This window comes from Podarcis erhardii, assembly GCF_964252035.2.
Source record: "Podarcis erhardii genome assembly, chromosome: 3".
Lineage (NCBI taxonomy): Eukaryota > Metazoa > Chordata > Lepidosauria > Squamata > Lacertidae > Podarcis > Podarcis erhardii.
Genome location: NC_138507.1, coordinates 29406672 through 29432976, shown reverse-complemented (window position 1 = coordinate 29432976; position 26305 = coordinate 29406672). Strand labels below are relative to the sequence as shown.

The following is a 26305-nucleotide window of genomic DNA, read 5'->3' as shown; positions in this document are numbered from 1 at the left end:
ATCCTTTGATCAGGGCACACTGAACACAACCTTTTACCAATACAGCTGAAGTACATTCTTCTACTGTTTTCTTTTCTTAATTCAGCTTCCTCCCTCTAGCCTTCTCCTTTTTCAAAGTTTCCACTCACTCCTCTGGACCAACATACCGCAGTCATTCTTTCCTATCCCACCCCTCCTTTTCTTCAAATTGCTGTTTTCTCAGCCCACTGATTATTTTATTCCTCTTTGCATAGGCCCCTTTGCCTGCCGCACCTTTATTTCTAGGACAAGAGTGGGGAATGTGTGGCCTTTCAGATATTGCTGGACTATGGGTATGTTCAGGTTTGTGGCTTAATACGCAGCAAGGTGGTTCTCCCCCCCCCCCCCACAACCCCCGTGCTTTAAGCCACATTTGCATGGTGTTGCACACATCATAGAGGGGGTCACCCAATCTACATGACCTCCCTTTCCCTGCAGCTCCTATTCATGATGCTGTCATTTGCACACGTGCAGTGGCTGTCTTGAATGTACATACCATTCATAAGCATGAAGTGAACATGCTTAAGTTTCTTAGTTGGACTGAAACTGGCTTGGGAGGATGGAAGCATTATAACAGCAGAATTTGTCAAACTATAGGATTAATACAGGTTGTGTGAATGAGGCTTCAAAAACTAGCAGAGGTTGGAGCAAGTGGTAATGTGAGCATACCCTACAACTCCCATAAACCCTAACTGTTGGCTGATGGATGTTGGAGTCTGACAACATCCAGACACCCACAGGTTCCCTATTCCTGCTCTAGAGTAACAGCAGGTCAGCTAATGGTTGGGCAAAGACTCCTGGGATAAGAAGTTAGGCAAAACTTTTAGTTCCTGTTTATTCCTCAGCTCCTGTTCTGCATCTGATGTCATATTATCTGTTCACTCACCTAATGGCATCAGGTGAGCGACAGAGAGGCCCAGCTGGCCAAAGATGCTCACATGGAGCAAACTGGGTGGCCTGACAGACTCGATTTGCACTCACGGCCCAGTGGGGCTTCACTTAGAATAAGAGTACCATACCTAGCCAGGGAAAGTGCAACCAAAGTGATTGAAAGATGGAGCAACTCCCCTGGGAAGGAAGACTACAACATATGGGGCTTTTTAATTTAGAGAAAAGGTAAGTAAGAGGTGATAAGGTGTGAAGAAAGTTGTTCTCCTCCTACACTATTAGAACTCAAGGCCACCCAAAGAATGTTGACAGATTCAGGACAAAAGAAAGCACTTATTCACGAAGCACAAAGTTAAACTATGGAATTCCCATAAGAGGCAGTGATGATCACCAAGGCTAGGGTGAGGCTATCTATGGCTATGCTTTACCTCTGGTGTTGGAGGCAGTGGGCTGTGACAGGTTGCAAGGAATCATGGGTAGGGAGAGCTCTGCTGTACTTGTGGGTGTATCTCATGGGCCACTGTGAGATCTGGATGCTGAAAGGGCTTCAGCTAGATCCAATGGTTGGTGGCGGAGTTAACTCCTGATGACCTGTCAGCACTATTCACTATTATTTTAAAACTGTAGTTTTAAGCCAGAACTACAGTTCCAAGAATCTACAACCCGTTGTCCTTTGTACTAAATGCATGTACTAAACTGCAATGATATGTATGCTGAGATCACCCAGAAGAGTGCTGTTAGTTGCTGCCCATGTCAACAAAGGTCTGAATGGTCTTTAGGTTTATTGGTCCCATGTCGTGGAACACTCTTCCAGCAGATTCATCAAGCACCCTCGCTTTTGACTTTCTGATGCCTCTTGAAAAACCCTTTTATGCAGACAGGCTTTTTACAGCTGTTTAAACTGATTAGCCAATCATTTGAATGATTATTTGCACTGGGCTAACTTGTGCCATCAGCGCAAGGATTCCTGTTTCTGCAACAGAACTCCTGCCTCTCCTTCTCAAGCCCTCCCAGAATTTTCTTCAGGGGGCTGGGGGAACTCCCAGAACAGATTTAGTGTGCCAGCTGCAGGCGATGGGGATGGAGAGAGTTCTGTTGCACAAGCAGAAATCCTTACATCGATGCAACAAGTTAGATGGATACTGCATGTTGTTTTTAATGGTGGATTTATTGCTGCAGGTTGCCCTGTTGGGTTGTTTTAGTAGACTGACTTCCTGCTTTTTAGGTTTTTATCCGTGCTCTTGTTTTTGTCTTTCAAGGTTTTATGGCAGCATTTCTTCTTGTGGCACTGTATGAATGCTACGCAGGTGGCGCTGTGGGTTAAACCACTGAACCTCTTGGGCTTGCCACTCAGGTTGGCGGTTCGAATCCCTGCGACAGGGTGAGCTCCCGTTGCTCAGTCCCTGCTCCTGCCAACCTAGCAGTTCGAAAGCACGTCAAAGTGCAAGTAGATAAATAGGTACCGCTCTGGTGGGAAGGTAAATGGCGTTCCCGTGCGCTGCTCTGGTTCACCAGAAGCGGCTTAGTTATGCTGGCCACATGAACCGGAAGCAGCATGCCGGCTCCTCGGCCAGTAAAGCAAGATGAGCGCTGCAACCCCAGAGTCGGTAACAACTGGACCTAATGGTCAGGGGTCCCTTTACCTTTATGAATGTTTAACCCTTTTTGATGGATTCTTTTAAGTGGTGGCACGCCACTCACAGCATTATAACTGCAATGGAAAGGTGGTTGTGTAATGTTTAAGATTAATACTTTGTTGAGCATCCATGTTGCATTTGGTAGCAAACAGTAGTTATTAGTATTATCATTGATGCTTTAGATATGTACCACAGAAGTGCAAATCAAGAATAAAATAGAATCAGAAATACCCCAAAACTAAATATTAAGGCAACCAAAATTGTTCTCTGTTTGTCTATTCCTACTAATGCGATCACATATCACTGGTTATTTAGCCTCTGTGTGATACTCAGATGCAAAAAAAGGTGATCCAGTATTTTCTGTAGAGCTTAGAAATCCTTGGGCTTGGGAGAATAATAAAGGAGAAAATCATCCCTTTCAAAAGAAGATCTAGTATTTTTTGTAGAGCTGAGAAGTCCTTAGGCTAAGGAGCATAATAAAAGAAAAAACATCCCTTCTTTTTTAAAAAAGGAAAGGACTACAGATAAAATGCTGATTTATTTATTTTTGCTGAAGAGAAGAGGAGCTGCAACTTAAATACAAGCAGACGAGGTAGTTAAAGCTGTTGTTTTAGAGACACACACCCTACCCTTGGGCTATCCAACCCCATTTGTCTGCTTGAGAAATGCAATTGCACCTCGGCATAATGGTGAGTGGACTCAAAGCATTTGTGTCCCAGGCTCAGCACAACTTCATTTCAGTAAAGATCAGGTGCTGCTTCACAAGCCTGTTAGCTATGATTACAGTGACTAAGTGCCGACTGATCCATCTAGGCGTAATGCTGTTTTAAAGGTACAGCACCTTTAAAGGTACAGCACCTAAATGTGCTAGGCATTTAGAGGAGTGTTGACATCCGTCTTTCTCTGGAGACACTGGAAAAGTGCGTCTTCCGGGGTAAAGTCAAACTATTAGAGACTTACAGCGCCTGCTGTGACTGTAGAGACTGATATGGGAGAGACATGTTTTATTGCAGGTGGGGCAGATGAAGGTGTCCAGTTTAGCTGCTGCAGTGTGCCAACAGCTTTTCTTCTCTCTGCGCAACTTAAAACATTCTGGAAGGTGGAACCTGATTGCCAACTGTCAATCTTAACACGTATTATGGAGGTCAAGCAACAGCAAGGGGGAAGAGATCCAAGGGGTGAATTGCGGCTTAGATTAGTAGTAGGTTCCTAATCAATGCAGAGGTAGTATCGCTACACAAAAACTCATTTACTTGTATTATTCATTCATTCATTCAAGTCTATCACATTTTTTATTGTGAAAAAGACAAAAAAAACACAAAACAACCCAAAGCGTTCTGTTTTAACCATCCAATGAAGTCAAAATGTCAACAGGATTGGTGCACTGAACCTTACTTCTTTGAAGCATTAGAGACAACACACTGCTGATGCAGACAGGCAAAGAACATAGGCTTTCAAAGCTGTAACTACACTTAGCTGGCCTTAAGATTGGGCTGGATTAAAGGTAAGATGCTCACTGTAACAGGACTGGAGATTTACGCAATAATTTGTTTTATTCACTACTATTAGGCTACATTCCTATGCCATTACAAATCTCCAAAGAACTAAAGGAATTCCACAAAGGGGCAAGCCCAATCAATACATTTTAGCACCTGAGGTTAAAAGAAATTATCAAAGTGGATGGCCCTCCTATTCTAAACTGGGGTGTGGAGGGAATACAATGTTAAGCAACACAGAACTTGCCACCTGAAGCAGATGGCTCTCTGCCTCATGGAGCAGCCAACACCACTGATAAACCAGTAAGGTACCACCAGATTGTAGGATCACAGCATTAGGAATGCTAAATGGAAACTTCGTTTGAAAAAAAGAGAGGTTTATTTCAAAATACGTCAATATGTTTTTGTTGTTACAATAGCGAACAAGAAGTTCAAAATGTATAAAAACACCTGAAAATTTTACAATATCACTGGGGGAAAACAGTGTTTAGTTTAGTGGATCACATTATCACCCACCCTGCAACAAACTGTAAGGTCCAATTCAGACATCGCATTCTCAATCTAATAAATGTGGTTTGCAATAAAAGCTTCCCAGTCTGGATGCAAACGAGAAACTGATTTAAAGTATTTTTGTATGAAGCAGCCCAACACGGCATTTGTTTCTGCTACAACAAACTGTGGTAGCTGGACTAGGAATGTGACATCTGAAATACGAACAAATTGCAGAGCAGCTGCATCCGTCTTAATGTGATGATGTCAGTAAATCTCACTTAATGAGTATGAATTTTCCATATAGGTTATTGCACTTACTGAAGGTCTTCACTCTCTTGAGATAAGTCTTTGGTTTTTAAAGCTTTCCACCTTTTCAAACTTTGGAGAGTATGGATTTTTTACGAAGTTCTGTATAGAAGAGTTTATGTTCAATCGCGCAGACTTCTTCATGGATGAGAGAGGGCTTCACCCGCAGGATGAAGGAGAACAGATTTAAAACAAACTGGTAGGAATGAGGAAAATTTGACTCTTTAAAGTATGCCAAATGACCACACGCCCTAGAAAAGGGGGGAAAAAAATAGAAAACAGCCCACAAATTTATTCCAAATTACAACATCCAGAAAAACGGGTACGCATCCTATCATTATTCAAGCTCTTCTTGTACCACTACAGCTAAGCATTTATAGACAGCACTTGTAATCTGCAAAGTGTTTTGTAAGTGTTTGCTCTGCTTGCTTTGTGAACAACCCTGTTGAGCCGCATGATCCCTGCTTTAAAGATAGGCGACTCACTCTCAAAGAGACAGAAACTTAGGCACGGTCATACAAAGAATTCACGAATGCGGAAGACCTTGAACCCGATTCTTACTTTTTAAAGAAGCCCATTCTAAAGCCCTGTTCACACAAAGCAGTGGAATGTGTGGTGTGGGAGGTGCTCAAAATATAAACGGCAAGGAGTTTGCTACATATGGCAAGCTGCACTCAATAACTCTTGTGCAAATTTGCTGGTTTCGCTCTTCCAACCATCATGAGCACCCAGATTTATGTAGTAAATTGCTTCACGTAAACAGCTGTGTGTGTGCACAGCAGACTCCAAGCTGTTTGGGTTTTAAGAAGCCACAGTGCTACTGTTTGTGTGCCTAAATTAGAACTATGGGGCTGTATCCAACGCAGCAGCGATCTGATTGCACAGCAGGACTTTTCCTTCCTCTCCTCTCCCCACATGACCCCAAAATCTGCTTCGTAGGGCCACCCAAGCATCTGGGGGCAGACTTTGAGGGTGCATGATAGGCTACAGGGAAGAAGAGAGGAGAAAGGAAGCTCAGTTGCACAAGTCTTTCCTAGATGATATTTTACGCTGTCTTATTCCATTGGAAGTAACTTTGATTCTTGCTGATAGAACGGCAAGATACAAAAGATGAAACAAACACCTATCTCCAGCTTTCTAGCCCCTGGAATATACTGGGCATCAGTTTAAGAGCAGTACCAGACTAAAACCAGTGCTAAGAACTAAGTAAGGAAAACGTGCTTCTGTCAATTAGGAGAAGGAAGTTTCTCTTGACAAACGTTTCCAGAGTCCAAATGTGTCTCTCTTGGTTCTAACCTATGTGGAAAATTACAAGAGGATATGAGAAATATATAATTGACCTTTTTAAGCAAAAAAGACATCTTGGTTCTTCTTCCAAAAATGAGGTTCACAATTCTAAAATCTACTTCTGATCTCTTAACCATGGAAGATGGTTAAAAGCTTTACTGGTTGGTAGTTTTAAATGAGTACTACAGAGGTGACCAACACCTGGGCCACTTAGAAATGGAAGAAAGAAGGGATCTAGGTAATTTGGGTTTATCACATAGACACAGGCTACTGACTGCCTTTTCATGTGGTTAGGTCTACTACCCAGTAATGTTTTTTTGTAAGTGCTTACTCTATATTGTACCCTGAACCAATCTCTCTGTCTGACGTAGCCACAATCAAGATTGATACTAGTACTGACCATAGGAAAGGCTACTCAGGATCCCATTTTAATCTGATTTACAATAAAGGTTTGACACAGGACAGCCTCAAAGCGCTAACACTACAGAACTGGCAAAAAGCAGCACATTAAATTTTTCAGCAGCTAGAATCATTACTTGAATGCATGAATCCTGCTCTCCTTCCAGCAATAAAGTAGTATGTATGCAAATCTTTTAGGTCTCTCTCTCTCTCATGTCTTCCACCTCACACTGTCTGCTGGCAGAATAACATATATTGTTCAACAAGAAATCTATCATTAAAGGATGTTGTGATTAATATACTTAAGCAAACTTTAATGTCCTCTACCACATGTTCTTGTTCATAATACTGTATCTTTCTTCCAAACTGGTGATGAATAATTTTAAAAAAAGGCAAAAATGTAGGATACCTGAAATGCAGGAAAATGTAACAGATGGGCGGGGTATAAATAATAAATTATTAGTATTAGTATTATTATATTCAAGTCAACACATTCTACAATTCTTCTTCTACAAACGCTAACACATTTAGCACACATTTTCTACAGGGATGTCAAACACTTACTTCCGTTTGCACAGTGCAGTCGTACACAACCAATACTTTCTGTTCAGAGTTGTTAATGTGTCGCCTTTTGGTTGCAAAATCCCAACCAGGCTGTGCCCGTGGAAACAATCTATTTCCTCAGTCCAATTTAGCTGGAAACTTGAGGGGCTCCGCTTCTCAGTAGGTTCCACAGAACCAGACAGTGTTCGGAACTGCCTTTGAAGGTCCACTACCATTTCTGTACAAAGCGAAATGTAACAATGAGCCACAAAACATTTTAAAGGGGTTGTTTCAGAAAGAAATAAAGGCTGGAAGACTTCTATAAAGGAAGCAAACTTCACAAGGCACACCCAAATGCTGAATATAAGTTATTCTCCAAAAACCTTAGTAATTCTGGTGATAGTAAAAAAATATATCAGAACTTAGCATCTTCTTGAAGAATTTGGGTGTCTCGTGACAGGCACTTTAATGGAAAATTTAAATAATCTCCAACAGCTGTACACATCACACGGGAAGAACTGACATATGGAAAAAGAGGAGTGTGGCTTTTCTTTCTTTCTTTCTTTCTTTCTTTCTTTCTTTCTTTCTTTCTTTCTTAAAGGACTACTCTAACTCTAGCATTGTCTTTGTCAGGTTCTTCTCTTTTCCCAGAGTGTACCTGTCAATCTATTTACAGCGCAGGAAGCAGAGTCAGGAAGGCCTCAAGAATATTCCAAAATGCTTTCTGAGAGAATGGCTCAATGCCCGTGGAAGGCTTATGGCAGACGGTAGTTCTGTTCCTACTTCCTTGTCAGACTGGGAATCCCAATCCCCTTTCACCTTATGCATCAAATGTGTCCAGGTTCTTAAGAACTAAATTCAACCTTGGGAGGGGGGGAAGAGTCATGTTTTAGGAAAGGAAGAGCAAATCACTTACGTCTTTTCTTGAGGAAAGCATATGTTTCGTGGACAAAAAACAATAGTGGCTTCTCACATCTCCATAAATGTCTGAAGATGCAAAAAGAAAAGAAAAGAAAAGAAAAGAAAAGAAAAGAAAAGAAAAGAAAAGAAAAGAAAAGAAAAGAAAAGAAAAGAAAAGAAAAGAAAAGAAAAGAAGAAATATTTGGGGATGGAGGAAAGAGAAGACAACACACAGTGGATTATCGTCACAACAACCATATCCTTAACTATGATCTAAACCTGTTATGGAACAGTTGAATACAATCAGCTGTTTGGTTTCACCATTCATCCCAAAAATGCCAATAGTGAAATATCTTCCATTAATACCACTGCGGCTACTTAGGGGAAATAGCAGTGTAGTGCTAAAACCCCTTCCACCAAAGCTTAATCATCCCTCCACCAAGGCTACTTTCTACAGAAACCTTCCCCATACATTCCTCAAAATATTCCTCCCATTCCTTTTACATAAAATAAATAAATAAATGTCAGCAATGGTATCAGAAGTAAAAAGAAAAACCCACCAAAAACATTTACAAAGAGAGATTTCCTAAGACATTACAGATGGGTCTACCCATTTTAATTCATATCTTCAGCTACTGCCCATTGCTATCATACCCCTTTAATTTCTCCAACCCAAATCAGAGACTGTCAGTCTATGAACACCACACCTGATTCTTCCTTCGTTAAATTTCTTCTGCTCCACATCCAGAGAATTCTTTACAACTAGGTACCATTTCCAAATATCAAACACTGGACAGCCTATAGTGAAAATGAATGAATTAAGTTTTAAATTTTATTCCATCCTTCTTTCAATGAATTTAAAATCAGCATGGCCTCGTTATTTCTGTGCAGGATAAGAGAAGACCAAGGAAGCTCCACATCAAATTCCACGTACACCACGCAGGGTTTGAAACTTCCATTGTTCTAGGCGCATTTTGAGGCAGGGAATTTCATTAGCGCAAGTGGTTCCTGAGCTCTGGGCGCAGTACTGCGCCTAAGATTTCAGATTAAAACTGCAGAGTGGAAGGAAAGGAGGACCTTTTTCTGCCTCCCCACTTCCAGATACTCCCCGAAGACTGAAAAAGAGACCCTCTTAAGAATATTAGGAGAGGTGGGGAGGGGAAGGACTAGACGGTGTGAAAAGTGAACACAGTTGATTCACTTTCAGCTTTGTATTCTTGTTATAAAAAAGTGTGCCTGAACAGTAGGTTGCTGCACCCACAGCCTAGGTTTAAGGTGCCATTTAGCTCTTAGCTTTCATATCTCTGTTTCTAACACTGACACCACACTATACTGACTCTTGTTAAGCTGCGATTAAAAGTACTGCATTCGTTTTTCAGCATTCTAGGATAGCCAGCTTTAAGGGCATATTTGTATGAACAGATATCTGTGAGCCCAATTCGTCTTTGGATGTTCTCTAAGGGAGGAGGGATTCAAAGCAGATGATCTGCCCTACACCATCTTGCGAGACTTATTCGAGGGACTAGATCTACTGCTGACCACATCGTTACTACATAGTTGGGAATACAGCAATGATCTACACAAGTTAACAGAAAACTAGCTGGGTTTAAAGAAGGCTAAAGCCAGCTGGGAAACGTGAGGGCAACGGGCATGAGGACAGAGAGGAACAGAGGAGAGGAAGCATGTGATCCTGCAGCCGGTTCCTGATCTCTTTAGAGCAACTGAAGGATGAGCTATCTTACATCTGCACTGGAGTTTCTGGAAACTGAGCCTTTGCCAGTTTCTATCATTTGCTATGCAACCTCTGCATCTAAAAATTAAGGGACTACAGTCATTCAGATATTGCTTGGAAGCCACATGCAAATGTAAAATGCTCCTTTTTCACATGTAGCTCTTTCATACATTCATATGACTTACACTTCCTTTTCAATTCGCATACTCTACTGAACGAGCTTCCACAACTGTCTTGCATGTACGCTAGCATCTTAAAATATGCAATGCAAAACTTATACTAAGCTTCTTCTAAAGCATTTGGTACCTTCTTCTTTCCTTTTGTTCCTCTCTTCGGCATAGTCTGCTAGTAACCTGAAAATATATCCAACAGATTCAGAGGGTTTTTTTGTAATTGAAAACATGGTCCTCATTTTTTCAAACTACTCAAGCGTATTTAAAATCTGAGCCACTCTAATGAATCCAAAGGCCTTATCTCTTAGATTAAAAATTTTAAATTGTAAGGGCTGGGTCAAACCTTGCTCATCCCATGTGAATGGTCTCCTCCTATGTTGGAGTTCTTGGATAACTGGGGACCATAGTGGCTAGCTCTGCAGGATACAGACCCTTACCCTCCAATTATTTCTCCAAATCCTTGGCCTCATCCCCCAGAGGGGAAGTCAGACCCCAGGGTCATGACACCATCCATTTGCATTGGGCTTTACTTACATGGAACACCTTCATACAAGAATCCACTGTCATCTGGTGGGGGGGGACGGGTTTCGACACTGACATGGACACTCATGTGATCAACACAAGTGTTACAACCCTCGCTGCTTGAAACACACCCTTTTCTGCCTCCACATTACAAGGATGAGGATGATTTACTACCCTTCCTTAGCCATAGGGTTCCAAAAATTTAAAATACGACATCAAAAACAGCTTAAAGCAAATTGGACTGGGATAAGTAACATTTGAACCACCACTATGTCAAATAAGACCAGACCTTTTCAGAGCTGTGCTGCAGAGTTATTCTGCCTCACCAAGAGGGAAATGGCAAAACCGATTCTAGATGCTATGTGAATATACACAAATTGAATATTAAGGAAGCTATATGTTATATTTCTCTTATTCAGTGTTCCATTTGTTTATTCCAATGATTCTCAAACTTTTTTCTTCTCTGGGCCACACATCCATAATTAAAGTTTACTCATCTCACACCATTTTCTTCATTGATAAGAAATACATTGGAAAACAAAAAGAAACAACTCCTAACAGTGCTTAATTCACACCACAGAACACAACTACTTTATAATAAGATCACAGGACAGCCAGAAAGTATAAAACAATGCAGCTACGTAAGAACATGAATCATTCCCAAAAGATAATTATAAACAAGCCTGTTATGTATGCACCTTATGTATACAAACTCAGTGAGAGGTGTGAGCTTGCTTTTGCCAGGTAATGTCATTTATATTAGGTCTAATTTGAGACAAACAAACTCTCATCTCCTCATCAACGCAAAGAAGCCTTTCTCTTTTCTGATCTTTCATATTGGTCAGAGTTGGAGAACAGCAGAAGGACAGCCAATGCTATTCTCCAGCACTCTGTTCAAACAGTGATTCTGGATCACAACCTAGGACTGTCCTCAGTACCACTTGATACTCTCATTTTGAAAAGATATCAAGCCATATTCTCCAAATTAAAAAAAAACAAAAACATGTTTTGATACTATACTGCACTGAAATGTTTAAGCATTTCTTTGTCCTCGAATCTTCCGGCCATGCTTGCCATCCTCTCCTGCTGCACCACACCCTTTGAGAACCACTGACCTAGTCCTTAGTGGTAATAATAGCAGTCTAGGATTTTTGTGGCCCTGGACTGCAATAAGTCGGTAAGTTTGCGTTTGTTATAACGGCAGCGCACACTTACCATTCATAATGGTCATCCAGCAAGAACAGCATTTTCAGCACCACCACCACCACAGCTACGGCAAGAATATCGTATTTCACATTCTGAGCTGATTTATTCTCAGGATGGAGTGTCAGGAAGTCCATTTCACCAACACCAGTTTTTTTTACTACTCTGCATGTCCACTTGTGCATATCATCTGAATTAAGAAGAGGATAAACTTCAAATGCTACGGAAGTCCAACACAAAGAACTAGAGTTGGAACGAACCTTGGAGGTTTATCCAGTCCAATGGTGGGGAACCAGACCTAATAAGGCTAGCCAGGCCTCCCCATTTGGCTCGCAATACTGCTTCACCAGGTCTTGCCATGGCTGGAAAGTATTTAAAGGTACAAAAAAATTGTTTGTTCATAATATTCATAATAATATTTATTATTTTCCATACATAGACATAACAAAAGAAAAAGTTGACAATAATAAAGGAAAAAGAATGAAACAGAAAAAAGAAAAAGAAAAATATATATAGAACATAAAATACAACAAATCATCACTACACTAACACTTAATTAATTAGTTAAGATCCATCTTCATAAACATATTATTTGACTTCCTCAAATCTCTTCCATCTGAATTTCTTAGTAATTATATATAGCAGTTTCCAATATCATTATTTCATAAAACCACATCACAGTCATAATCATATTTCCTAACTTTTATTATCGTACATTTTCTTATTTATATTTGTTTGTTCATAATAGACATGTGAGTGTTGCTCTATTCCTAGTAGATTGGTTGAGCATGTTTTAGTCATTTAAGTGTACATGTGCACAATTGTGTTTGCGGGGGAAAGCTTTACTTTCAAACGGGGTCACCAGTGAGGTATACAAACTGTTTCTGCTTATGGAAGGAAATCAACATTTTAGGCAGGTGAATGCTGGCGGTATTTCAGAGTATACTGACAACCCCTCTGGAATCTGATGAGGTAGCTGATTCATGACATCCTTGCTAAACTGGAAAAGTAAGAAATTGTGTTCCTTGTGTCTTCGAAGACACCTGTACAGCAATGTGAAGATTGTAGCTACAGTTAAAGTGGCGTAAAAAGAAGTACAAATGCACATTTTCTTAAAAGAAGAAATGTTAAAATACAAGGCAACCTATCGATCTGTGGTAGCAGTACTACTTAAACCTTATTTTTGCTGTGCGTGAAGATGTGATCCAACCCAAATTTAGGACGCAAAGTGTTATTAATTTCAGTTGGAGCATTAAGTTTCTGCTTTAATCTGTGCTGCATTAAGGACAATGGAACTTAACAGGGTTTAACTTTGATTGGATAACCTTCCTCCATCAGATCCATTTGTGCTTTGCAATTTTCAAAAGGTACATGCAGGACTGGCATTATAACATAGCAGTCCCAATTCTCTTAAACATGGTTTTAAGACTGTTTCATTAAAAATACATAGTAAAAGGGAACGTAATGAAATCTAAAGGGAAGACATGAAATGTACAATCCTATACACATTTTTACCTGAGAGGAAGTCATGTTGAACATAATGAGACTTATTTCTTAGCGAACGTACATAGGTGTGTACTATTAGGAACCCAGCAATACTGAGGAACACCTTATTTTGCTTCCATGAATCTCATTTTCTCCAAGGAGTGATTGGGTAGAATCAAATGGTCAGCTATAAGCGACTTTAATTGTTCTGTTAACATGACTCAGCAGTAAAGAGGATCACAACTGTGTTATTAAAACTTGAGCAGATGTGTCTGGAAAACATTTAGTACTTTCCTTTAATTCTGCTGCTGCCGCCCTAGTGATTAAGTATTTGAACTCCTTCTTGTAATAAAGAGAAGATGAATGTGTGTCTATATGAAGGTACATAGAAGAGACAGTGAAGAGAGTAACATGTTTGCAGACATGATCCGTCCTTATATTTAGTCAAGTTTTATTTTCATATCCAGTGGGTTCAGAAACAGGATTTCATATACCAAAAAGGTTTAGAGTGTGACTGTTTTAATTATTTTAGTACAGTACCAGGGAAGGGGTTAATTGAAAGCTTAACTGAACACCCACGAGGCATACATTCTGTCTACTGAGCTCACAACAACCAGGTGAGGTAGGCTCGGCGAATAGATAGTCACTTTCCCAAGTTATCTATTATGCCAGGGTTTCCCAAACTTGGGTCCCCAGTTGTTTTTTGGGACTACAATTCTGATCATCCCTGACCACTGGTTCTGCTAGCTAGGGATGATGGGAGTTGTAAACCAAAAGCAGCTGGAGACCCAAGTTTGGGAAACCCTGTTCTGTGCTTCTTCACTGAGCAGGGATCTGAACCTGTATTTCTCAGTTGCGAGTTCAGTGCTCAAGCTGCTGTCCCACACTGGCTCACTCATAAATTTTGAGCCATTGTTTTGGTTTGACAGATCTTAGAGTATCAGCCATGAGTTTCAAATATAAAGCCCTAGGAGTCTCCATGCCACTACCAACTTGAAGTCCATGAAAAACTCCGAATTTGCCATTTGGAGAGAAACCCAGACAGATGGGCGGGGTATAAATATATTATTATTATTATTATTATTATTATTATTATTATTATTATTATTATTATTAAAATCGGAATGTGCTTTCGACATTAGCACAGTAAAGGCTATTTAAAAGGACTTGATAATGTATAACTTTTGTTCGTTGGGAAAAATAGGGTGAACATTAAATTGGGTGTTACAAAACACATCCCTCCCCCACATGCCCTTACCAGGTAAGTTGGCTTCCATCAAATACTTCATGCACAGAATGTTTGGATGAAGGAAGCTGCCCTCTGCTATATCTGGAAAACAAGGTAGCTTCAGGTATACAGCAAGGGCCTGTGTCTTTTCATGAACATCTTCATACGCAGGCCAAGACTGGAAAACAAAATCGAAAATAAGTGTCATCATTTGACCGAAAGCACATCTGCCCTCTATAGAAATCTGAGCTGCTTCTTGGGTGACTCCACAAAGCACCAAGCATTATGCTGAGTTGTTCTTTTAGCCTGGAACTTTCTTCGCTCTTTTGAGAAACACCTAATGAAAACATAAATACAACAACAGGAAAAACAAAAAAGAGATCTATTATCAGTTAAGCTAGAACCTCTTTAGCCCTGTAAATACACAGCATTGCTGCTTTTAACTGCTTTGAAGAATATTTTGGGCACAAGGTCCTATTTACAACATAAGCCAAAGGATAAGGCATCCATACCACAGTTAGCTGAAAAGCAAGTTAAAGCAAACCTACACGATCCTAAAACTTCTAGAAAGCTTTAGAAAACTTATTTCAAAGTGTGCCTTTAGGTTTTTAATGCACTGATTCATATTACTTTTTGAATAGAGAAGGCAATAACCATTTTTCTAATATAAATGGATGAGTAATATTTCATTTCAATCAAACTTATTTTCTGATAGCTTCAGGGTATGTTATAGGTAGCATCGTTAAGATAGAAATGTAAACCTGGATTGTTTGATTTTGGCCTCAGTTCAATAAGAGAGAGAAAAGGGGTTTCACCCCACAGTAAACCACAAAAAAGGAAAGAGAATCTGCAAGCGTAGAACAGTTTGCTGAACTTAAAACATGAAAAATACTATTGGAATCTAAAACAAACAAACACTTCAGAAATTTTGAGTTTGATCCTAACAACCACAAGCAGAGTTCTGTTCCCAAACATATAGGCTCTCATTGCTTGGGGGGGGGGGAATGTATTGCCTGGGTGCCCACAAATATTGGCTTGGATTGCTAGCCAGTTATTATTTGTTACCACCAACCTCCTCTTCTCCCCAATTTTCTCTGACACATGCCGGAAGGTTTGGAGGATGAGGTAGTCTTTTGTCCCTTCAATCTGCTGTGGCCTTGAGGGAGAAGGGGGTCTTTTGTGTGCTGCTATGTTCTTCGGTGGTTCGAATCCCCGCGACGGGGTGAGCTCCTGTTGCTCGGTCCCGGCTCCTGCTCACCTAGCAGTTCGAAAAGCACGTCAAAGTGCAAGTAGATAAATAGGTACCACTCTGGCGGGAAGGTAAACGGCGTTTCCGTGCGCTGCTCTGGTTCGCCAGAAGCAGATTAGTCATGCTGGCCACATGACCCGGAAGCTGTACGCCGGCTCCCATGGCCAATAAAGCGAGATGAGCACCGCAACTCCAGAGTTGTCCGCGACTGGACCTAATGGTCAGGGGTCCCTTTACCTTTACCTATGTTCTTCTCGACAGAGTCAAGGATGCTTGCCTCTGGTGAGAACTTTGTGGAAGTCTGCCTGTGTCCAAAAAGATCACATAAACCATCAAGTTTGCACTTACAAACAGGTGCCTATAAGTAGCACATACAGTGGTGCCCCGCAAGACGAATGCCTCGCAAGACGGAAAACTCGCTAGACGAAAGAGTTTTCCGTTTTGGAGGTGCTTCGCAAAACGAATTTCCTATGGGCTTGCTTCACAAGACGAAAATGTCTTGCGAGTTCCTGCGGGGTTTCCCCCCCCCTTTTCTAAGCCGCTAAGCCGCTTATCCGCTAAGCCGCTAAAAGCCGCTAAACCGCTAATAGCGCTAATCCGCTAAGCCGTCAATGGGCTTGCTTCGCAAGACGAAAAAACCGCTAGATGAAGAGACTCGCGGAACGGATTATTTTCGTCTTGCAAGGCACCACTGTACATGTTTCAGTCTCAGTGGGATAATCTTAACACAGCTCTGTCATGATGGAAATTCTGTGAATATGTGTATTACAGAAGACAGCACAAGAAGGAGGGGAGAGATGTCATGGGTTTTACAGAGAAAAGTGCTTATTAATGGCGTAGCAAAAAATATTCTCCTTTCTTTCCACGCATTTAGCATTCTGAAAACAAGACATCCATTCAAAAGTTTCATTTATGATAATGCCAATTAAACAAACAAACAATAAAAACATTCTTAGGTTCCCCTGGAGTCCACAAATAGCACAAGGCATACACAACTCCAGCAAAAAGTTTACTCATGCATGTAAAATGTCTACAAGCTGTATTATGCTTGCAATCTTTCAGAGCAGCAAGTTTGCTTTTTTTAAAAAAAGCAACCTTTTTGCCTGAAGCACTTTTCCTGAAAAACAAGAAATACATGCTTTACAGGACGGTTGCACATCAGGGTTTACGTCGGTCTTCAGACATTTCGGGATAGGTAGTCAAAGCAGCATTTTAATAATGAGAGCTACGAGTTTGAAGGAATATGCTTTCCTTGATGTCCAACACATAAGAAGTATAGGAATAATGTTATAAATATTTAATAAAGAAAAATTAACTGTCAAAAATATGCCCTGTTCAGGATGCAAATATAACTGAGCACCCAATTATTTTAGGATTTTACCGGACATTACCGGGATTTCAAAGGCTGAATTGACATCTGGGGGGAATTTTCAAAGGGCGGTGCTTTGTCTTGGATCTGAGGCAAGTCAATTTGAAAAGTTATGTTTTTGTAAATACAGTGGTACCTCTGGTTACGAACTTAATTTGTTCCGGAGGTGCATTTTTAACCTGAAATGGTTCTTAACCTGAGGTACCACTTTAGCTAATGGGGCCTCCTGCTGCCGCTGTCGCCGCCGCACGATTTCTGTTCTCATCCTGAGGTAAAGTTCTTAACCCAAGGTACTACTTCCAGGTTAGCAGAGTCTGTAACCCAAAGTATTTGTAACCCGAGGTACCACTGCAAATAAATAAATAAATAGCTCAACAACTTTGGGGTTTTCCTAAAGAAAATCCAGGGTGTTCTGGTTTATGGCAATCCTAAACTAGCTCTCTCAATCGAATAAGCTGTCAAAGTCGTCCCATCCCCCCCCCCGTCCCCTCTAAGGACATAAGCTGAAAGAGCACTGCATTATTAGGACCAAGAAATGTGTCATCAGAACTAATAGTCTAACTCTGCATTTTGCCAGCCTCTCTTCTACCTCCAGGAGCAATCCAGCTGCACAAGTAACCCAATATTTGGGGGTCCACCAGCAAAGCAGAACCCAGCCCAAGAAATCCCCCATGGATATTCAAGCAATACCATGCCTCCTGCATTTGCATGCTATGTGGCGCGGCAAACTTATTTGGTTGACTGTCACACCTTCTCAGAAGGGCATTTCCCCTTCTCATCTGACTTGTCATCAGCCCTCCCCTTCCACCAAACCTTTTCATCCCACCATGGCATACTATTTTATAAGACCCTGTGGGTTAAACCACAGAGCCTAGGACTTGCCGATCAGAAGGTCAGCGGTTCGAATCCCTGTGATGGGGTGAGCTCCCGTTGTTCAGTCCCTGCTCCTGCCCACCTAGCAGTTCGAAAGCACATCAAAGTGCAAGTAGATAAATAGGTACCACTCCGGCGGGAAGGTAAATGGCGTTTCCGTGCGCTGCTCTGGTTCACCAGAAGCGGCTTAGTTATGCTGCCCACATGACCCGGAAGCTGTACGCCTGCTCCCTCGGCCAATAAAGCGAGATGAGAGCCGCAACCCCAGAGTCGGCCACGACTGGACCTAATGGTCAGGGGTCCCTTTACCTTTAATCTAGATGAACATGAGGGAATTACAGCACTGGGAATGATGCTTCTATCCGAATTCTTTCCTCAAACATCCATATAAACATTTTAACTACTTTGAAGAAAGAGCTATTAGTCTTGTTTTCAAAAATGTTTATTTAAAACGAAACAGATCGTTATGTTAAATGTGTCACAGCCCAGGGCTTAATTTTAATTATCTGGTGATGGGAAACAATTCTAAGTGTTGGATTACAATTCTACTATTTGGACAGTGTCATTGGGGGGGGGGAGAAATACTCCCGCAAATACAAGTACTACTGTACTGTTTCCCTTATAAAGGAATATTTTTTCCCATACAAAAGGCAACCTAAGTATGTATTTAGCCTATAATTTAGAACAGAACTGGAACGTTCCGAAACAGGGGAGTAGCAAACTTACTCCACCCAAAGCCACTCCAATGCCTCCTCTGGCAAATCTATACTACTGAGATTTTCACTGTACATCTATTAGTGAACACCAATATAGCACAAGGGTAGGCAGTATGATGTCCTCCAGATGTGGATGTCCTCCAACTCCCATTTGCATTGACAGCCCAGCACAAGGTTGGGAGGGCTGTTGTTGTTTAACCTCCCTGCACTGTACTGCTTGGAAAGTGTGTTGCTCCCACAATTCTCCCCACAACAAGTACCTCAAGATAGGAAAAAGGATGTGCTCCTGCAAGTATTACACACACACACACACACACACACACACACACAACAAATAAAGCTTAATTCAAGTATGTAAAAAAGCAGCGGGACTCCCTGTTAGTGGAATGCCAGCAGCCTCTCTTATGAGTTAAATTTCAGGCCTCAATTATTATTTTTTTTAAGCTTAGCAGTAAAAAAAAAAAAGTGACAAATTTTCAGGCTTTTCTAATAACTTTGAGCTACATCTGCATCAAATTCAGTTTTATGGAGCTAAATCACCCAGAGAGCCTTTTTTTTAGGAATATAACACTTCCAGAAATTTTAAAGCAATTTTTAGGGTACATGTGTGCCAAATTTCAGAGCTCTAGCTCGGTGGGAGTTACCTGGTGAATTTCAATACCCAGTCAACTTTCTTTCACAAAACACCCGCAAAAATCACTTGTAAAAGTAAACATGTCGCATATGCAATTAAGAGTATCACACAATACTGGAATATTGTAGATACAGAAATTTATGATGCAACAACACCAGTGCAACCAGTTGCCAATTATGTAAGGGTAATAACAATATTGCCATTGACTGCCAAATGCAAAACTTACAGCCAAAATGGTACGTGAAATAACAATGACCTAGTGACTCACTATTTTCTACACTGACATTTCTAAAATACAAATCAGATTAAGATTTCTTCTTCATTATTCCCCCTTAATTGTTTTGTATTTTCCTTCAGTCTGCTAGTGTTTACATCCTTCGCCTAATTCATACATCTGTTGGAAATTTTCTTTAACAGATAGGATTGTAAGGATTAAAATTGCTACATCAGAAGTAAACCCAAGTGGCCCCAACTTCACAACCCCGTTTAGATTAAGAAAGTGGGAACCATTTAGTTAATTTGAGAAGCAAGGGAAAGAGGTCAAATTTGCAATCACGAGGCTCAGGGTGGAGGTAATTTATTTTCACCATTGGTAGTAGCTTTTTTTAGGGCTTTAAACAACAACAACAACAACAACAACTTTATTGTGCTGTTGCCACAAGCAGTATCACCACCACCACCACCACCACCACAGCTTGTTTCTCATTGGCCTAGCTCCTACTGGGGAACTGGGTGCAGACGGAGGGAGAGTATAGCAGCTACCAATGGAGGCTATTGTATTTTTGTGGTGTCTGCCATTTCCACCCTTTGCAACAATGGTTTGGAACTAGTGCTGCATCCAGAGCATTGTGGGAAAGAAAATGGTGTCCAGACCACATACAGCTGTAGCAACACAATAAACTTAAAATTAAAAAAAGAAAGAAAAGAAGACTAGAAGAAACTACTGCTGCTACAGCTAAATGGATAACAATGGTCAATCTGTCTATCATGAAGACACAGCTTTTGGTGCAGAGTAATGGAAACAAGTGTATTTAACACAGGGCAGAAGTTTGGATTTTCTATCTTTCAGACAAAGAAGGGGAGCTTTATATCTGATAATTCCATTACTCGTTGGTGTGTTTTGTCCCCCAAAGAAGCAGGACAAGATAAAGTGTGGACAATAATGGTCTTATCACAGCACCTTCATATCTCTGAAAAGAACTGCAATACGTTCAATGGTATGTATACATTTTTCCACATCCTGCTATTGACTCTAGTCAAACAGGTCTGGCAGATTTTCGTAGTGCTTCAGACACCTGATTGACCAACAATTGCAGTAGGTCAAGAGAAATGAGAATGCGCTCCCAGAGCAACAATAGCTGTACCATACTACCTTAAACTCGAGTGGGGTGTGCGAAATGATCATGTATTTCCAACTGAATACAGGGATTATTTGCTGGTTTTAAAAACTGGAGAGGTGTGTGATTAGACTGATTTTTTTAAAAAAAGAATTACCCATGCACTTTTGAAGGTTTGACTGCTGTAATGCAGTCTATGAGGCTGTCTTTAAAGACAGCTTGAATATTACCCTACACTACCTTATAAGAAAGGGTTTTATCCCTAAAAGGCAGTATATGCATTTATAGAAATAATATTATGAACAACGAAATGTTCATGGAGAAAAAAGATGGTAGCATAAGAATAAAAATATATTCACCACAATAAGCGCAGGCTCAGACAGATTTTAGGACTCATTTTCATTTCCTTTTCTGTACCTTTTCCTCCCAAAAGAAAATGTAAAGTAGCTAACAGTAGCATACCAATATGAATACAATAATATAATATGCTTATTGACACTGGAGTGTCTTTCCTTTTTAGCATTACTGCAAACACGAATTTAATTTTTAACAGTTTTCCCACTAACTGAATTTTCAAGTTTCTCAAAAACAGTGGGGGGAATACAGAGGAGGTAAGGAATGTTTAGAAAATAGAGAGAGCAGCGATGCAAAGGGTGGACACATATCTTCTAACATCTGTGAAGCACATACTCCTGGTGATGTAACAAACGGAGGGTGTGCCTTGGGATTACTAAAGGGCCAACAAATGGCAGGAAAGAACTAATATGTGGGTGAACCTCCTACAGCTTAACTTAGAGAGCTGCCTAATATCCTGGCTTGCTCTAAGGAATAAACAATTCGTGAAGGAGATGCAACACCCAGCTATGGAGATAAGATACTGGCAGCAGATTCCCGCCGAGCCAGAAACAGCCATGTCTGGCAATACCAATGAAATTAAGCTCTCGTGGGAAAAGAAACACCAGCTTTATAGGTGGTAAGCCCAGATTTGACTGGGGGAGAAGTTAGAAAATTTGAAATTAGATTGGGGTACTTGTGCAACGTATATTTCGCTGAGACTATGCCCTCCCCTTGCCCTATCCACCTTCAATGTATCTTGAAGTAGCTGATGCAACCTGATCAGCATGTTGCATGAATATGGAATCACCAGTCCAATTCACACACTGTAAGAATGGCTTATCTTTCTCTCTCATGGTGTGCACACTTACACTTGCACACCCCAACCACAGTCTCCACAGATCAACTCGTACATCTCAGGCCATGAGCAAGGAGATCTACATAGAAAACGAGTTTAAATCATTCACACAATCATATATGAATTCTGTTCTGCTGTTAGAGGATAAGGTAAAGGTAAAGGTAAAGGGACCCCTGACCATTAGGTCCAGTCGTGGCCGACTCTAGGGTTGCGGCGCTCATCTCGCTTTACTGGCCGAGGGAGCAGGCGTACAGCTTCCGGGTCATGTGGCCAGCATGACTAAGCCGCTTCTGGTAAACCAGAGCAGCGCACGGAAACACCGTTTACCTTCCCGCCAGAGCGGTACCTATTTATCTACTTGCACTTTGACATGCTTTCGAACTGCTGGGTTGGCAGGAGCAGGGACCGAGGAATGGGAGCTCACCCCGTCACAGGGATTCGAACCGCCGACCTTCTGATCGGCAAGTCCTAGGCTCTGTGGTTTAACCCACAGTGCCACCCGCATCCCATAGGGTTATTCATCACGGATTACACTTCACGACAGAAAAGAGCGTTTGCTGGATAGTCCTGTGAGGCAGATCTGCTTGAATAACACAATTAATTAAACTGACATATACAGGGTGAGTCTTTTAAAGGAGGCCCCGTGGAACATGTGTACTCTGTATCCACGGGGCCTCTTCTAAAGGACTCACCCTGTATATATGGGGAATCATATAAAGCCACACCCGTTGACACACTAATTCAGCTTCTCTCTCACTCACAAATATTAAAAGATAATGGCAGAAAGCAAAATTAGTTTGAATTTGACCAACAATTCAGTAAGCCTATCTTCCTTCTCTGTTAAGCAATACTTCAGCAGGTAAGGACAAGCCAGAGTTTCTGTTACACAACAGCAGATTCCCGTGATACACCTGATTACAATAAATGTCAGAAATGAACTTCCTCCTCAGTTCTTTTTAAAGAGCCTCACCCTTGCTTATTGTCATTTCTGAAGCTGTTTCAAGAGAGAAAATAAAATGCTACTTATGTGTGGCACCTGTTAATTTCATTAACTCCAAAAAGAAAGAGAGAGATTGAATAGAAGAGGTTCAGGTCCCCAAATCCTAACCAGAAAGACGAGGAAGCTGCTATTTTGGGCACGAAAGAAGGAGGGGTTTATTGAGAACTCAAATGCTTCATCTTGTAAGTCTCAAATAGGCACGACAGGTAAAATAGGACATATATCAAAAATATATATATCCATCCTTCAAAGTTTCATTATCCTTCTGGTAAAATGAAAGCCAGATGCAGCATATTTGAGAAAAATAAACCATAATTTGAACACACACACCCCTACCTGACACAGAACATCCTGTTTGCCTGTCCATAACCACCACCTTTACTCACTTGGCTCACTAAAGCATCTCTGCCCAATTACAAGGAATAACTGGCATGAAATCAGGTTGTGTCATTGAGTCCAATGCAGGTAGGAATCAGAGGCAATCCATGGAAAGGACAGGTGGCAAGTGTCTTTCCAGTAGACAACCCGGATACTGGTGCTGTGGTCCAAAATGCTCTCCATGGCCAAGAGTGAAACAAGAACCTGCTTGGAAACAAAGCCTTACTTCCTTGTGAACAAGGACCTAGTTACGTCAATGTGGACTGGAAGCAGGGTACTACAGGAAAGGAATATAGTTTTGAGGACTGCCTATAAGTTCAGGAGAGAGAGGCAAAGAGGAAGGATCTCCTGAACTTCTCTCTAGAACCAGGAGTAGCAGAGAAATGAGGTCCATGGGCAATAGTGAAGTCCTTTCTTCCTCCTGAAGCCTCAGGCAGCTGGTTGTAGTAGTTGGAAAGGAGAGTGTACAGCCACACACAAATTTATGAACCCAGTGAATTTTGGAACTAACACAGTTAACTAACCCACAGCACTAGAGCAAAACACAATTTTGTGCTTTGTGAATGGCTCTACCCTAAGTCTTTTCACTCTGGTATTAAATGGCTGCCTTCAGATCTTCCAGCTCCTTCCAATAGCATCATTGGAAGCTTTTATTCAGTGAGGTGGCCGGTGCTGAATGCCACCAAGGAAGAATTTGTAATCAGAAATGAAAGGGTGAGGCACACTGAGGAGATGACTACTAATTACCATGCTGCCCCAACTTCTCCGTTTCCCAAACAACACCTGGAGAACATTTAAGGAAGCAGTATCAAATGCTTTTAATCTTTCACTGCACAGTTTCTAGCCTACAGTTCCAGCACCTCAAGGCGTAAACACAGATGAAGGGAATCTTTTTCAAGTCACAGTTTCACCAGGAACTTTAAGATGGATATGCAACATGAAGTATAGGAAACATCTGAAAAATGATTAAATAATAATAATAATAATAATAATATTTTTAAAAACTTTATGCTCACAGTATTTACAAGATTCTAATGCAGAAGAAAAATATTCATGGAAATTCTATGGCAGTGGACCAAACAAGGAAAGAGCTATTATCCTATGAGAATGGTAAGATTTATTACTTGTATGCAAACATTTAGAATGGATTAGAATATGCCCACAATCTATATAGTAAGGTAGGGGTGGTCAACCCTTTGGGGCTAGTGGGCATATACAGTATAGCATTTTGAGGATGTGCTATATGTGCCAGTCGTGAAACAGCTGCTGTGGGGGTGGGAAGGCGTAATATGAAATAGTCACCACTTCCAGAAGAGACAAAAAAGGAACAGGAGAAAATGATGTAGGTGTTCTCTCCCATCAACAGGGAAAAGGCCCTTATACTAACAACAACCACACTTGTGCACAGAGAAAAAGCTGGCTGTACCTCTCCTCCACTTGGAATGGATGGAAATCCAGTCCTGGTATCCAGTGAAATGTGGACATGTTTAAGGAGGCGTGCTCAATGTAGGAGCGACCAAGTCACTGCAGATGTGAGCTGACCAGGAAGAGCAAGCAGCCTCTTATACATTGTGGATTTTTGCGGGCATATTTACTGAGACCTTTCATGGGCACCACAGGGGATATGGGCTGCCTCCAGAATATTAAAAGAACTGTATACAAATCTCACTAACTACAAGCAGTTGTCACAAAACTGAACTAAACATTTAGCTAGCTTGAACTTACTTGCAGATAGCTTGAAACAATGAACATACAGAGAGCTGCAGAATTTATAGATAAGCGCCCATCAGAATTTAGAATCCAAATGTAAATTACAAAAATAAGTACAGCAATCATTTTTACTAGGCCACGTTATGTTGGGAGAACAGAAAGGAATATTTCCCAATAAACAAAGGACTTTCCCCCCAGGTGGAATGGGTGGGGTGTCCCAATTCCTGCCGACAGGCTGAGCAACGCTGCCTGCCATCATAAAATATGTTTTTGCCCCAGTAAAGCCACAGAATCAGAAGCCTTGGTGGAAAGAGAAGCTGGGATTGGCTAGAGGCAATTTGCTGCCTGAGGTTAAGGACAACATGGCACCCCCATTTTGCTAGCTGACAAAACTAGCAGGCAAACTTTTTGGGTTCAACTTCAAGTCTTCTCTGCGATGGTGACTCACTCTTGCAAGTTTGCACCTGCTCTGTATATCTCCCGAGTGAAAAAGGCACCTCTGCACATCTTAAACACACAGTCTTGCTGTTCACAACTATTCACAACAATGCAATGTGGTGCTGACAAATCTGGGAACGGCAGTGCCCCAAAACACAACTAAGCAAACTAAGTAGGAGTAGTGGCATAGTAGCTATGGCAGAACAGTAGATTTATCTAAGGAGAGCTATGGTGCAGGATGTAAAACAGCAGTGGCGAAACCTCTTGCTAGAAAAGAAATTTACCGTATTTTTCGCTCTATAACATGCACCCGACCATAACACGCACATAATTTTTAGAGGAGGAACACAAGAAAAAATATTCTAAATGAAACAGTGGATGTATGATTTTTGTGGTTCATGCTGTGGCCACAGACATGTGATCTGACAGTGAGTTTGGAGTAGCCCAATGCAAAAATCCTGAGGATCCATGTGGATCCATGCTTTGTAACCACGTTTTTGCACCACTGCGGCCCCAGGCAACAGTGGGTGTGTGATTTTTTTGGTGCAAGATGTAGCCATGGACATGTTATGTGATCTGATGGTGAATATGGGGTGACCCAGTGCAAAAATCCTGAGGATCCATGTGGATCCGTGCTTTGTAACCACGTTTTAAGTGGGGAAGGAAGGAAAAGCACTCAAGGGACAAGGAGAAGGATGCTGCTAATAATGCAGAAGAGGGGTTTAAGGGGAGAAGAAGCATGCATGGGGTGGGTGGAGAAGGATGCTGCCAATAATGAAGAAGAGGGGTACAAGGGGAGAAGGCTCCTCTCCTCTCCCACTTTGCTCATTTAAAGCAAGCAGGCTCTGCTTTTCTCCCTCCTCCCCACTCATCCCTGGCTTAGCGAGCTGAAAAACTTTGCTGCTTTTTAGCGAGCTGAGTGGGGAGGAGAGAGGGACAGAGAGCCTGCTTGCTTTAAAGGAACCAACTGGACAGGAGCTGCTTACACTTGTGAAAGCAGCTCCTCTCCTCTCCCGCTTTACTCCTTTAAAGCAAGCAGGCTCTCTGTCTCTCTCTCCTCCCCACTCAGCGGCTCTTCTCCCGCTTTGCTGTTCCAAAGC

The 26305-nt window shown here is 41.3% G+C and overlaps 1 protein-coding gene across 2 annotated transcripts in view; it reads right to left on the bottom strand.

Annotated features, from left to right (window-relative positions):
* Positions 1–3816: 3816 nt before the first annotated feature.
* The window catches only part of TAF1B (TATA-box binding protein associated factor, RNA polymerase I subunit B), a 38661-nt gene continuing 16172 nt past the window's right edge, over positions 3817–26305 (bottom strand). The window contains exons 9-15 of one of the 2 annotated variants that reach the window (XM_081857138.1): positions 14340–14487; positions 11609–11786; positions 10005–10051; positions 8674–8764; positions 7983–8053; positions 7088–7304; positions 3817–5088 (exon numbers count right to left, since the gene is read on the bottom strand). In XM_081857138.1, coding sequence (XP_081713264.1) covers positions 4905–5088; positions 7088–7304; positions 7983–8053; positions 8674–8764; positions 10005–10051; positions 11609–11786; positions 14340–14487 — 936 coding nt within the window. In that variant the 3' untranslated portion in view covers positions 3817–4904. The other variant, XM_081857139.1, reaches the window with a different exon arrangement.